At 39.3% G+C, this 15,309-nt stretch overlaps 1 protein-coding gene across 1 annotated transcript in view; it reads left to right on the top strand.

Annotated features, from left to right (window-relative positions):
• The window catches only part of LOC133440929 (A disintegrin and metalloproteinase with thrombospondin motifs 16), a 68,101-nt gene that overhangs the window by 14,215 nt on the left and 38,577 nt on the right, over positions 1-15,309 (top strand). Inside the window, exons 4-9 of the mRNA XM_061718272.1 lie at positions 3,619-3,991; positions 6,684-6,886; positions 9,783-9,866; positions 10,569-10,728; positions 13,235-13,340; positions 13,625-13,762. Of these exons, the coding sequence (XP_061574256.1) occupies positions 3,619-3,991; positions 6,684-6,886; positions 9,783-9,866; positions 10,569-10,728; positions 13,235-13,340; positions 13,625-13,762 (1,064 nt within the window). The remainder of the gene's footprint in view (positions 1-3,618; positions 3,992-6,683; positions 6,887-9,782; positions 9,867-10,568; positions 10,729-13,234; positions 13,341-13,624; positions 13,763-15,309) is intronic.

Raw genomic sequence — 15,309 nt, 5'->3', positions numbered from 1 at the left:
AGGACTCTGCTTGAAACCAACCTCGATGCCAGTCAAGAGACAAACCCGGTGTGTATCATTATTGTTGGAAGAGTGCCTTTGTGCAAATGTGATATTATGTTGTTTTTCTTTTATATCAAATTGAGTCTTCTCTGTTTGGTGTTAACCATACCATGAGTTTCACAGGGAGCATGTTTCCCTAACAGTGCAGCACATATCTTCATGATAATGGGGGCTACATGAGAGCAAAATGTTGGGGGAAATGACATGGAGCGCATCTGCTTCTAAAAGCTAGAGTGGCCGTGGGCTTGTTGCGATGTAGCGGGAGGGCTGAATCATTCCTCGGGGTAATTTTTGTCCCAAAGTGCCACTTGGTGACCCCTGAAATTAGAAAAAAAGACAATACTGATTGAGCATTAATAAAGTGTTATTAATGTATTATTACATGATAAAACTCTCAGGTGGGGCAACATTTATTATGTTTGGATGACTGACAAAAACTAAAATGATTAATTAATGTTGATAAACCTCAACTCACTGAAACATTGGACCATTTACTGTATGTTATATTAGACCTGTCCTCAGTTACTGAGTTCAATTCCATACGAGCAGCATCCAGTTTCCTCAGTTTAATTTAAACTTTCTACTATAAACTGTGTTTGCAAGGTGATGCCATAGACCCAGATCTTAGTTCAACTGTGTAAGATGTCATGCATTTCAGAGTAATTGAGAAGTGACAGCAAACCATTAAAGATTGAAAGATGCATGTGTGAATCCTTCCCTTCGACAACTCCTAAAGTGTTCAGGCTGTAGGAGTCAGTTCCACATTTGTCTTACTCTTATTTGTCTGTCCCATCTCATTTTACTGCCATCAGAAGGAGCTAACCAAACATAAACCCCTCAAGGCAAAAAAGAAAAATCAGAAAGAGCACTTTCTTTCTATTCCCTTCCTCCAAAGGCACTAAACTCCAGTGCCATACCCCCAGCCCTCACCCAACCACCCTTCCAAACAGAATAAATGATTAGCATGTGAGGTTTTGAAGGCTGTCAGCGGCACAGTTCAGGTCAGAGGTGCCTCTGTGACTCGGAATGAAATGTTGACAATTGCCGGTGATTACATGGTGGCAGGGTCAGTCCCATGTGGAATAATGCGCCAGTTGTCAAGTGTGATTGCAAGGAATGACTGGTTGGGTGTTTCATGGCAGGCAATGAACAGATGAAAGTGGCAAACCATAAGTAATCCTTTGCATTTTTCTCATGTACATTTTGTACAATAATGAATCCTCCAAACTTGTCTTTCTTACTCCCCAAAACTAAATGGAGTGGCCCATCTGAAGTGAGCATTGTTTCATTGTTCTGGTCACAATGGTGTCTTGGATGTGGCGGCAGTGGGGGATTCCTGGGGGCTTTTAACACCAAGTTAGAGGATCTCATTACGAAGGTTCCAACCACCCATGCTTTGTGTGTGTTTACTATGGGCCAGAAAGGTTTGTAATCGTTGCACTAAATGCTGACTTAAAGTGTGCTTCAGGCAAAAAATGTGTTTCTAACTACAATTTGATTCTGTGTTAGTCTTTGTGGTCGTATTTTGCCAGAAAAATCAGTTTCTGCGAGGTGGAAAATGATCATTAGCTGACACAGAAACCAACTTCCATCCGCTGGCCTGTGGTAAAGATATTCACCCACTTTTAACCAAGAACTTAACACTTCAGGAGTTATCCACTCACATCTGCATTTTTAAAATCTTTGGACAGTTAATGTGCTAACATAGTATATGCAGCCAGTAGTTGTAAACTGTGTTGTAATGGCTTCCATCAATCTCTGCTGGGCTAAGATTTTTCACACTTAATCCTTAATACAATCACAGAAACTATAATCTAATCTGGTTGTGAGGTCAAGGCCCAGGTTTTAGAATTAATGACAAAATTAGTCAAATGAAAGGTTTAATGCACAGATAATCATGAACCGATTCACACCAGCAGTCATTCAGTTGTTCATTTATAACCTTTTTTAAAGATTAAAGTGATACCCTCTGCCTCATGTTTCTAACTCTAGCTGCAGTTTCAGGTAATAATAGTATCCGCTAGATTTCTTAAACGTGTCTTGATGTTCGTGGTAAAAGAAATCCCACATGCCTCAAAGTTTGAAAACCCTTCTTTTTGACCAGTTCTGTTTGGATTTAGCTGATAACCTTTGACCCTGAACCGCAAAACAGATGTTGGGGGCGAAAAAAGCACAGCTAATAATTGACCTGGGGTCACGTTCGCAGTGACCAAGGGTCAGATTTTGACTGATAGCCGACAGGAACAGGTTGCTTTGTTCAACAAATCACTGAAGCAAGTTATGGTATAGTGGCTATTATGTGACTGGAGCCCTCCACGTTGCATTTAATGGAAGAGAACACGTCAGCATAGCCTTGACATTTTGGACACCAACACTATGTACTCATTAGGGCTGGGGATCGATTCAAATATCAAGAATCGATTCGATTCCGATTCTTAAGATTCAGAATCGATTATCACGATCCGATTCGATCCGATAGTGATTTGGGTTACTGTTAATAAAACTGTTTTTTGAGCTGTTGCATGAATGATATGACTGTAGTTCTGCAACGTATTACTACTAGTATTATATTGAGATTCAACAGCAAGTATTGGCAGCTAATGATGCTGTAAGGACCAATCAGCTCCCAGAATGCTGATGGAACTGCTTTCAGAAACATCATGTGGATCAGAATTACCAAACAGATCCAGGGAGGAAACAGAGTCGTATGAAATCGCTTTTATTTTTTCCCCATTTATGAGAATTTTTTTTTTTTTTTTTTTTTTTTTTTTTTTCTTCAAGGTTTTTTTGGGCTCTAGTGGCCCTTTATTGGAGATGCAGATTGGAAAGGGGTAGAGAGAAAGAATGGGGAAGACACGCAGCAAAGGTGCGCGGGCTGGATTCGAACCCGCGACCGCTGCAGGAGGACTGTAGCCTCAATATATGGCCCGCTGCTTAACCCACTGCGCCACCGAGCGGCCCAGAATTTTGTTTTTAACATTTATGCAAATGTAACCCCGAGACAGTATATAAAGCAAAGAAATATAGACAATTTATGCAATTATAACTGAAAACTTTAATGTTTTCATACCTTTAAACATATTTAAAGGCAAAAACATGGCACCAGTTATTCTTGTGTCCAACAAAATACTCCTTTTTTGGGCATAAACAAAAAAGTACCAAAAGTTGTAATGTAATGATGGGAAAAAAAAAAAAAAAAAATTTAAATCGATCTTTAGACATATGAATCGATTTTTAGGAATTAATATGAGAATCGATTTAAAATCGGAGAATCGATCTTTTCAACACAGGCCTAGTACTCATCCACCCATCCATCCTTTTTTACGCCTGTTTCGTCCAGTTATGGTTCATAGGTAGAGGTATCGATCCTCTTGCAGCTGTACTCCTCAGTCATCAATTTTAACACCATTATGACACATCTGTAGAAAGTAGATATGAATAAGAGTTCCAGCAATTTTAGCCCTTCTAGGCTTATTTTCCATTATGTAACACTTTACAATGACTCCAACCACATATGAAATAAAGATGGTGTTGTCAGTGTTGGGAAGCTAATTGGACGTTTTGTTTTGCTTCTAGTCAGGTTTGATACGAACAGAGGATACCGACTACTTCCTCAGACCAGTGTCATGGGGCCTCGCACAGAAGGAGAACTTCAGCGCACCCACCAGTCACCAGCCACACATCCTCTACAAAAGTGACGGGGATCTCCGGACAAAGCAGAAGCACCTTCAGTCCCGGGTGAAGAGGTCCGCAGATGCATCTCATCACAAATCACAGGGACACGTCCCTTCAAAGACAGCCTCTGCGTTTGAAACGGTCAACGAAGATCAATATAAGCTCACGCAGAGACGGCAAAGTGACAACAATGATGGATCAAAGCATCATGGAGGCAGTGATTACAGACATGGGGAGAAGCAGAGGCAACACTTCTGTGGGAGAAGGAAGAAATGTATGTAAGGGCACTTTCTCATTCTAATTCCCACCTACACACCTATCTTCCTCTTCATGATCGGATGCCTTAAACACTCCTATAACTGTTTCCTATCCACATTTCCACAACGTCATATCAGAAAAAATTAGGATGACATTGAAAATGCAAAATGAAAAAATCTAAACAATGATGCTTACCTTAACTTTTACTTTTATTTCATTGCAGACACTACAAACCCAAGGTCATCTATGCTTGTCATGTACTAAAACATGTATTTGCTTTAGCATTTCCATTTTAAAGCCAGTGTCTGATATATATGGTTATATATAGAGTTATATCAGTGGATTCTGAAAAGGTCACTTGCACTTCTGTGAATACAGAAAGATGCATAAATGTTTTAGAGCAACATTAGCTTGCTTCAAGATGATAGTGTTTCTAGGGACATGCATGCATTTTTAAACAAGATTATGCACAACGACGGTCCCCTCATCATAAAAAAGCATGGCTGAAAAACAGGAGGGGACACATGATAGCCAAGAAAAATATTGGTTTCATTGTGTGTGCAGTTAATGTTAATGTCAAAGATTTTGTTATTTTTCAGTCTTACATATTTTGTCTGATTTTGGGAATTAGGTCAACAATGACACAGAGAGCACAGAGGGAAATACTGTAAAAACACAGTTTCTTCTGCACAGATGATGCAGGAGGTCATTTTTAATAAGGGTCAGGTCAATTCTCCCACTTGAGGGGCATTTGCCTTTTGAATCTTTTCTAAATGTATTTAACTAAATTAGATTACGAACATATTTTCTTCTGAAAAATGTCAAGTAGTCATCTTTGCCCTTTCCAGTTCTCAAACTGAGGGCTAATGAACAAAGATATCACTGCTTACATACTGTATACTACTCACATGCCATAATATTTTTACATTTTCTGATATAATTCTATTATTTATTTTGACCTTAAGTCAAATCTAAGCCACATGTCGAAGAAATGAAAAAGCATATGATATGACCACCAATTTATCTGTTGACATTTCTGACTTAATCTGTTTGCTGCCGACCACACGAGGTTGTTGCTGCTTAGTGTGAAAAGTAGATCAAGATACACTACCTACAAGCGATGTTCCCATAGTCGTTGTGTTGCTCTCTGGGGACGCCGTTACGACTTATGAAGGAAGAAAACATTCATACACACTTTCTATAGTTCCACAGTTATGACAACAGTGCGACATGTCATTAAGGTTTGACAGTTTGGTTGTTAACACACCATTAATACTGTTTCTGTAAAAGAAGAAAATATTGCTCTTAAGGTGACGTTCTGTAATGCAGCTTTTTTTCTAAATTACAGAGTATTTGATTTAAGAATTTAAGAACCTTTAAACACAATTATACTGTAAATATTGATCTTGTGAAATGTGAATAATATTTCAGTTTACTCTGACAGTTTTGGTGACTTAACCTCTAAAGGTTGGTGGGGGATTATTTATATTCACACTGCACTGTGACAAATGTTTGCTCTAAGAGAAATGACCCGGGGGTCAGTTGATGCTGCTCATGTCGCAGGAGTCCTTTAGGAGTCCAGACAGGGATTTGAGCGGTACTGTACCAGGAATACCCTGCAGAACCCCAGCTGTCTGTCCGCTGTGAAAACACGCCGTAGTTTACGTTTCCACTTGATGACATCACCGCACACCTGTGTGGGTTTTAAGCCAATAGAGACTCCGTCTGCTCACCTGCTTTGTGCCTGCATAAGCAAACTTCCTCGGCTTTTGTACTTTATCTCACCGAGGCAGGGAAAAGCAAATGTTTGGAGTAACTTTGAAAAGATTTGTAACAAGTTTTGTAACAACTTTGACTTTGACGAATTTAGAAGGCAGATTTTAAGAGAGACCAGAAATCAGCATTTAATGTAAACATTAAATCTGAAGGTGTGTGCCTCATATATTCATTTGATGAGGGCTGATAAAATTGCAGAAAAAGCTTGTTAATTTTTTTCACCCAGCTTCCTCTTATGATGAAAACATTCCACTCCATAACTTTGAGTGATATTACAAATGTCCTTGATTATAAACATTTACATTTGCATTTTTAACACAGATGCTGATGGATTTAATTTTACTTCTCATGATTAATTGAAAAATGATATATACATATCTGGAAAGAGAAATGGATTTACTTTTACCACATAAATGTTACACTGGTGTGTTCTCGCCTATACTGTGATTTCCTGTAGCTGTCAGCTAACTCGCAGCACATGCCGGGGCTTCACACTTTACTTAATGGTAGCATAACAGTGAGGCTGCCAGAGTCAACACCAGAAAAGAAAGCTCTGAGGGCAGTTTTATTATGATATCGGGCCTTAAAAGAAAGGACACTTAATCACCTAGAATGGTTGTCAGCTACTTGCCAGAAGGACTCATAAGCAAATGTAGCATTTGGACAATAACTATAAGTCATTTTCACAACTTTTGTGACATGCGACGTATATAATCAGACGTGGAAAGAAGGGCTTGTCAGTTATATGGCTTACTGCTTTTTCTTTCATCAGTAACCTACAAGCTTTCTGAAGTCAAATGACGCCGCTCAAAGCTTTGCTCAGGGTTGTTAACACATAATTTGTTTAAAAAAAAAATGTTTCTTAATTATTTTCATTAATTTCAACTCATTTTTATGACTTGAACTGTTTTTTTTTTGTTTTTTTTTTACAGATATGCCCAAACCTCCAGAGGAGGATGTTTTAGTGCTCCTGGATGAGTACAAGTTTATCCCCAGAAACAAACGGGCCGTGCTTATGAAGAATCAGGCCAGTCAGAAGCTCAATGTGGAGACACTGGTGGTGGTGGACAAAAAGATGATGGAAAATCACGGCCACGAGAACATCACCACCTACGCTCTTACAGTGTTGAACATGGTGAGAGAAATACACTTCTGTGTGTGTTGGTTGTTTTTTTTTTTTTTTTAAGATTTTGTGGCTCTAGTGGCCTTTATTCACAGTGTATACAGGAAGGGGGTAGAGAGAGAGAATGGGGAGGACATGCATCAAAGGACCACAGGCTGGAACTGGAACCTGCGACTGCTGCAGGAGGACTGTAGCCTCAGTTCATGGGCTGCTTGCTTTAACCGCTATGCCACCCAGCGGCCCATCTGTGTGTGATGTTACGTACAGATGCTGTCGTGCAGCGTATTTGACCTATCGGTGCAGAGTTTTGGATTAAATCATCCATTAAAAAACGCTTTTCTTTTCCTAATTCTTAAACCCTTTGCACCAGACCTCAGTGCTGAATTAACAACTCTATTATTGATATTTTAATTACCTTCTCTAGTAATCTGTTGAAACCCACACTGTTCTATCAAAGAGTCTTTGCAGGTACTGTAAAACAAACATTCACTCAGTCAGTGATGCATTTACACTTATATATACTGGCTGGTCATTTGCTCACATTACGCTTACAGTACAGACCAAACGTTTGGACACACCTTCTCTTTCAAACAAATGGGGAAGTGTGTCCAGACTTTTGGTCTGTACTGTATGTACTTTAGCTGAATCTTTAGCATCTGCTGGCTGCAGATGCCTCAACATCAGAAATCAATGGAAACATGAGCTGAATCCACATTTGTGTAGTTCAGTATCTTATACTTTCAACATCAATGCCATATGTCGCAGATGACAGATGACAGATCATAGCTTCAAATATTTGACTTTCAACGTCTAGAACTTGTTTTAAACTTAAACTTACAGCCATATGAAATTCACCTTTTGCCAATCACGTGCTGTAATTGTAACTAAATATACAAATAGTTTATTTTTCTTCTTTAGCACATAGTTGAGCTAAATAATTGTCTACTCCAAGCAGACTAAATGACTTTACCATTGCAAAACTGTATATAACGTTTCTTATTTTACCCAGAGTAGCTTGAAAATCTCATAAGATAACAATGGTTAATTCATGAATTATTTTATATATTTTATATGTATATTATTTTATACTCTTTCTCAAGAAAGCTGTGAGTTTGCAGTGTCTTGTATCTCATTTGGGTGTATAAGTTTAAGATTTCCTGCACGTTTTGCCTTTATACAGCAGCTCACCGTGCAGGTTATTAGCGGTCTACCGTAGCTTAGGGTGCGGTGACTTGATAGCCTGCTTTTCCAGATCAGGTTTTTAGAAAGAGCTCATCCAAAAACATGAAACTGATACCTGAGTGAGATCATTGGTGTAACACTCGCAGTGTCCCCCTGCTCTTCTCAGCTGATCTGCGAGTGGATTCCTTCACGCTCTTCTTGCTACTTAATGACTGACTGACAAATCCAAAGATAATCCGTCTATTTTGAAAACATAGTTCCCACTAGTAGAGACCCAGCTGGAGCAGTCCAACCCCGCTGCGGAGGAGTCACCTAAATACAGTATGGGGTTTCACAGAAAAAGCCAACGCTCTCCCCCACCTGCCAGATCTAAAGAGTGTTAAAAAGGTTATTTGATATTTGTCGAAAGTGTAAGCAAGACACCCCAGTGTCTGCACAGTTTTTTGTCTTCCCTTTGACTGTAAAAAGAACTTTTAAAAAATAACAACAAAGAGAAAGTGCTTCAAAACACTGAAGGGCCATGAAAACTAATTTCTCCGTCTGTGTGGCTGGATCTCCTTTGATCAGATCAGGATGTGCAAATCCGGCCCTCTGTCAAACACTGTGTTTCAAACTATCTTAGTTTAAGCAAATAGCTTTGATTTGCTCTTTGTCCTCCTGGTTTTTTTTTTCTCTTTGGAGCTTGTTAAAAAATCTCAGCTGTGTGTCTTCTCATGAGTCAGTGCAAAGGAAGACCGAAGATCAGGAACATAAGGAATGAATGAGAATGAAAAAGGGGAATAACGGGGTTTCGTACCCACACTGTTATGATTTATCAGATATCTGTTAAAAGACGCTCAATTGGAAACAGACGCGGTGGTTGTCAGGCCTCAGTGATACCATCAAAAGCACTTTGTGTGTGATTTCTACAAGAATGTTAAGGTGCTTTTATTTTATGTTGAGTGGTATGTACATCAAACATCAATGCTGCAAGCTTGTGTAAATCATAAAAATATACATAATCATTTCATGGATTTACATTTTTGTTAGACACAAAGAAATCAAAAAGTCAAAAGCTCACTTTTGGGGTCAGTAGGTATTTTATTTGTAGGGCTGGGCGATTTTGGACAAAAATAAAATCCCGATTTTTTTTCTCTGAAAACCCGATTTTCGATTTCGATTTCGATTTTTTTGGTAAAACTACAAAAGACAATGGAATAAATTGTTTCAAATATTTTATCTTATTTTTAAAGTAAAATAGCAAACAAATTTCCCTATTGGGAATGAAGTGCAATTGAAAGATACTGTAAATCCTCCTTGAGTTTAGTAAAGTGACAACATTTACAATTTTCTTGACCAAACAAAGATGACTAGACGGGCTCTGTCTGTAATGCAGCCAGCTGCAAAAAAGGAAAATCGATTTTCCGATTTCCTTTTTTTAACATCGATTGTGATTAATAAATCCGATTTAGATTTAAAATCGATTAATCGCACAGCCCTATTTATTTGTAAAAAAAAAGGTGTTATTTACTAGTAATGCATATTGGGAAACAGATTTCCCTCTACCAACAAATCCTTGTGGAGTCTCAGGCAGGATGTTTGCTGCACCTGCAGCTGAGGGTCTTTCACATTGTTGACACGTTTCAGAGCAGAAGGCAGGACTTTTATAAAGTGGTTGTAAAATGATTTAAGCGGAAAACAGTAATGATAAAACATATTCATGCTTTTTGTGTGCCCTCCACTGTAGGTCTCCAGTCTGTTCAAAGATGGCACAATCGGAGGAAATATCAACATTGTCATAGTGGGCCTCATCCTTCTGGATGAAGAGCAGGTGAGCGTCTCTAATCTGTGGTAGAACACTTTCATTCTGTGTCTTTCAAGGAGCTTCAGATGTAAAGATACAAAAAAAGGAAAAGGAAAGATCATTGCTCTGTTTGTTTTGATTTTTTTTACACCTGTGAGCTCTAGATCTCTCTTCTCGAGCTTATCCAAACTACTGAAGACTGGTACAGTGGTTAATTATAGTCTTTGCATTTCCTTGGATCCTTGCCAGATTTAGACGGTAGATTCCTTAGGAAGTGCAGGAGTAGGAAAGGCATGAGTCAAAGAAACAGGTGGGATGTTGTCAGACTTCAAGGACAGTGGCTTATGCTTTTTCTTCCACCTGTGATGTTCATGGGACTTTACTGTCCTTGCAAGGAAAGCCAAACATTAAAAATGATCTCATTTTCCTGAATGTCAGATATCAAAATGATGCTGGTTGGTGGACAGGGGAACTCACTTTGCACCACATAGTGGGCCTTTTCTGATTTTCTTAATCCCATTATCCTCTGATTTTATATAAAGCACACATATATACGGAAGAAAAGGCACTAAAGTTGCTGATTCTGGAAATGGATGTTTCTGAAAACCTTGGTATTGATTTTATGGATCAAGCTAGCGTCTAAAACAAATGCTATAACTGAGTCAGTAATGCTTTTCTACCATTAAAATAAAGCCGCCTTTTTTTTTCTTTTTTTTTTCCCCCACTCAGGATGGCTTGGTGATCAACCACCATGCAGATCACACGCTGAACAGCTTCTGCCACTGGCAGTCAACTCTCAGAGGCAGAGAGGGCCGACACCATGACCACGCCATCCTCCTCACAGGATTCGACATCTGTTCTTGGAAGAATGAACCATGTGATACTCTCGGTATGTCTTCGTTGCCCTGTTTATGGTTAGACCGCTGTAAAAATCACACAGGAGTAGGTTTGGCATCAAAGCAGTGACACTAACATCATGAGAAGTGAACAGTTGTTTTCTTCACTTAAAGGGGACCTCTTATGGCATCTAATACCTATTTTAAACAGGCCTTGAATGTCTTAAAAACAAGATTTTGATTGTTTTTGCTAAATAAATGTGAAATTCAGCCTCTGAGCCATGTCTTTATCTTCACATTCTCTAACATCATTATCTATGCAGGATTCTGAGTGGGCGGGGAGGCTATGATAATGAGGCACTGTGCTGATTGGCTGCCTGAATGACGTGATACACCGCTACGAAAAAATGGTGGAAGCTCCAGCCGGCGGAGTTAGTTGTGGGCGTAGTTTCACACTTCAGAGGCCAACCTATGTAAATCGCACCCGTCGTTACGTAACGAAGGGAGCAGAATCTGAACGGCTCGTAGATCCACATCACACTGGACGGCTCATCCGGGCGGCTGCACAGACACTGCAGAATTTGGTTGCTTTCCTCCTTCTCTGAGTTGGCAGGCTGAGGGGAGACCACTTTATATATGTTAAAGCAAGAAAAAACGTGTTTTTCATAATAGGTCCCCTTTAAACCGTATCAAGCACATGGTATTCATATGATCAATGTATTCACATCTCTTTAATTTATTTAATTTTCATACTGATGTCGGGTTGATCCTACATAAAATTAACTATAGGTTCAACAAAATACTCAGGTATTACACAGGTTTTTCCAATTAATAGTTACAATGACCCTGAAAGGAATGAAAACAAAAGGACTTTTCCTTGTTGTTGAACAAATTTCTTGAAAACATCTTCCTCAGTTAAACCCAAGCAACCTGAGTTAAAAAGTATTGTAGGTCAGAAAGGAGGTGCAACAACTTGCCCGAGATTCCCCAACGGGTTGGATTCCTTTTTTTCCCCAAATATCCGGTAAAGTAGATGAGCATGGCATCACACTTGTCATGTCGTACACCTTGGTGCACTGATGAAAAGGCTTATCACTGGAACTCGGCGGTGACAAAGTCTGGGAAGTTGTTCCTGTCCTCTTTCACACTGTGTGACCTACCTGTAGGAAGTCACAAGCCAAACCAGATGTTCAACCAGATCTGCAGGTTTCTCGCTCCAGTTTCACGGTAACAGATGCCGACCATTACAAAAGCCTTGCAAGAGGAGCGAATGCACAACAAATTCTGGTTCTGTACTTATAAAAATGCTGTACGTAATTGCAAAACTGAAAAAAGAACATAATCAGTTTTCAGCTGAACTCACCAAACATCCAAAACAGTGCTCTTCATGTGCATTCACTGAATGTTTGATAGTATACACCATTAAATAAACAAACAGCACTCTGCCCAATTGACTTATTGTTGTCTTCCAACAACAACGTGAGAAAATAAACTGTCCCTAAGTCACACAGAGTGACACATGCGCACACATGCACACATGAACAAAGACACTTCAGACCTCAGATGTTAAGTTTTTACTTCAAAGTTTCAAGACTAGCATTATCCCCACTCACTGGCCTGGTTCAAAGGTGTGTGTGTGTGTGTGTGTGTGTGTGTGTGTGTGTGTGTGTGTGTGTGTGTGTGTGTGTGTGTGTGTGTGTGTGTGTGTGTGTGTGTGTGTGTGTGTGTGTGTGTGTGTGTGTGTGTGTGGGTAAAATCAAAGAACAGAACAAAAATAGTGCTAATTAATCATCAAAACATCTAAAAAACATAACTGGCATCTTCTTTTTTTCCACATTTCTGTCCATAATTCAAAAGACATTACTACATATGAAATGTCTCTTGTCTCTTTACTGGCACAAAGGAAACTAAGTGATCGTTCTCGAAGTTCGTCTACCAGTTATGTTTAATATCACCACTTGCATTAGTCTTTCACATGAGAAACTGCTTTGGTGATGTTGCACTCTTCCTTGAATGACTTGAAGCCATTAATTTAAGAAAACTTAAAGCTAAATTCTCCACTGGGACAAATGTTAAATAAGGGCCCCATGTGTATCCTTTTTGATTCACAGCCAGGGGTGAGCTGTGTGTGTTTGGACAAGAGAGACTGAAAAGAATCTAGAGAAATGGGAATAGATGGGGCTGGGTTTTAAAAGGGGGTTTAATGGCAAAAGATAGATATAAGAAAGATGTGAGGACAGGGTTATATATTTTTTTTAGTGAAGTAAAAGGTAGCTGGGGGTTTTGGGAATGTTCCCATTGTGTCCAATATCTCAGCATATGGAGGGATTTTCACTCTGTTTGCCATCCACTGCTGTGTTTGATATGGTTTTCCCGGGCAGTTCACAGGCAGTTAGGATTATGGTGAGATTCCTGCTTATCAGTTGCATTTTACGGCTGAAAAGTTGACATTTTGTTGAGCCACGCCCACACAGCTTGACGGCAGTCATTGTACTAGCCCCTGTTGGACCTCAATGAGTTAAATGGGTTGATATCAAATTTGGAACTTGTGTTTTGCAGGCTTTGCCCCAATTAGCGGGATGTGCAGCAAGTACCGGAGTTGCACCATAAATGAAGACACTGGCCTCGGACTGGCGTTCACTATCGCCCACGAATCTGGACACAAGTAAGGGTTTCCACTACCTGTTCACGTGATTGTACAAAAGTAGATGTGTGTTTATCTGGACAGCTGGAATACATTTGCACATTATCCCAGTAAAGCTGAAATACAAAGTAAATATTTTTCCCCAAAATTCCCAATTTGATCAAATATTTCTACATGCACTACTGCTGTCTTTTGTTTTTTGTTGCTACTTCTTCAAAACATTTCTATTGCTGTATCATTTAGTGTTGTCATAATCGAGTTTTGTCACCGCAGAAGGTTTTTCTGTGCACTCTGTCATTTCCCAGTTTTGGAATGGTCCACGATGGTGAAGGCAACGTATGCAAAAAGTCAGAGGGCAACATCATGTCTCCGACGTTAGCCGGCCACAATGGCATCTTCTCTTGGTCGCCTTGCAGCCGCCAGTATCTCAGTCGATTTCTCAAGTAAGTAAGCGGCGCCTGTTTTCCAATATTTCCATGCTTTTGTTGTGGTGACCAAAATAAAACTAAACTGCGTGATTTAGGAAGCCTTTATTTTTAATACTGACATTTATGGGTGTTTCTTTGAAGAGTCTTTTTAAGTCTTCGTAACATAAGAGCTACAACATGTGGCCGTATGGCATCTTGAGGAATAATGAGAAACTATTGTGCCAACCTTTGATAAATGCTCAGGCAAGAGACACAAAGCAATACACCACTTTATAAAACAAAATTATTCAGACTGACGCTAGCCACTTTTCATATGCATTCTGGTCGTATTATTCTTCATGTGTTACTCATAGATAAACATATGTTGCAGAAGATCTTGTCTGCATTAGATGCTGTGTTGCAACTTCTAATGCTGCTATGTGCATGTGTGAGACAGAGTCCGAAATACGCAGTGCAACCGTGATATCTATTGCTACTTTCCTGTCTTAATGAGTGAATGTTAATCATGTGTCCAACGTTGGTGAAGGTTTTCCAGAGAGTATTGTGTGTTTGTGCAATGACTGCAAATCATACAGTCTGCTTACCCGAGCAAGAAAACAAGCATCCCTCCATAGCGTCCGTATGTCTGACTATGCTTCTATGTGTTTGTGGTGGTGGTCGTGCGTGCTTGAAACTAGATAGCCAGAGTCTGTGCCCTCCACTAAATTTACCAGTGTGTTAAATGAAATGTCAGGCCTCCCCTCTCAGAGACATGGAGACAGACGTTGTGTTTCCTTGCTGAGTTATTAGAGCGTGGATGACCTCAGCCTTGTTAGCCCTGTCGGCCTTTTATTAAACTCAGACAACACCTCTTGAACCCACACGGACAAGTTAGCTCCACCGCTGAATGCCAGGGGTCTTCTTCCTGTATCAATACTGAATTGTTATACGTGTTCCTAATTGCCATAGAAGGAACGTTATGGTATTTAAATGTTCTCGGCTAAACGTGTCTCATTGAGTTAAGCTGAGACCGTGAAATCTTCCCAACATGCACAGTGGAAAGACTTGATGCTTATGCAAACTTTCATTATCAAAATCTTTCCATGCAACTATGACAGGGGCTGTGTCAGTTTTGCATGTACGTGGGTGCGTTTGTAAGTCCCACCTAAAATGAAAGGAACCACATTTGAAGCTTTAGTTGTCCAAAGTTCATGATGGATATGTTAGAGCTAATTTTAGCATCTTGCTTGAAAGGGTTGTACGACCTTTGATTAACCTTACAGGTAGATGGGACAATAATAACCAGTGTGTCACATGATCAAATTATGGTATGCATCACCTCCTACAATTGATGTTTTCTGGTCATAACTCAGTTTACCGCCATCAAATTTTTTTATTTATTCATTTTTATTTATTTTTTTTAATATGCGTTTCTCACTCAGTGTTTTTTGGACTGTAAGAATAAACAGGTTAGCTTTTTAAATTTGTATAATGTTTGCAAAACTGTGTTTAAAATTATCAAATATTTTTTGTATTTATTTGATACATTATGTTTTTTATTAATCAAAAAACAGAAAAATAAT

Source organism: Cololabis saira, chromosome 3 (genome assembly GCF_033807715.1).
Source record: "Cololabis saira isolate AMF1-May2022 chromosome 3, fColSai1.1, whole genome shotgun sequence".
Lineage (NCBI taxonomy): Eukaryota > Metazoa > Chordata > Actinopteri > Beloniformes > Belonidae > Cololabis > Cololabis saira.
Note: the sequence above shows the minus strand (reverse complement) of the source record. Positions and strands in the feature narration are given on the sequence as shown.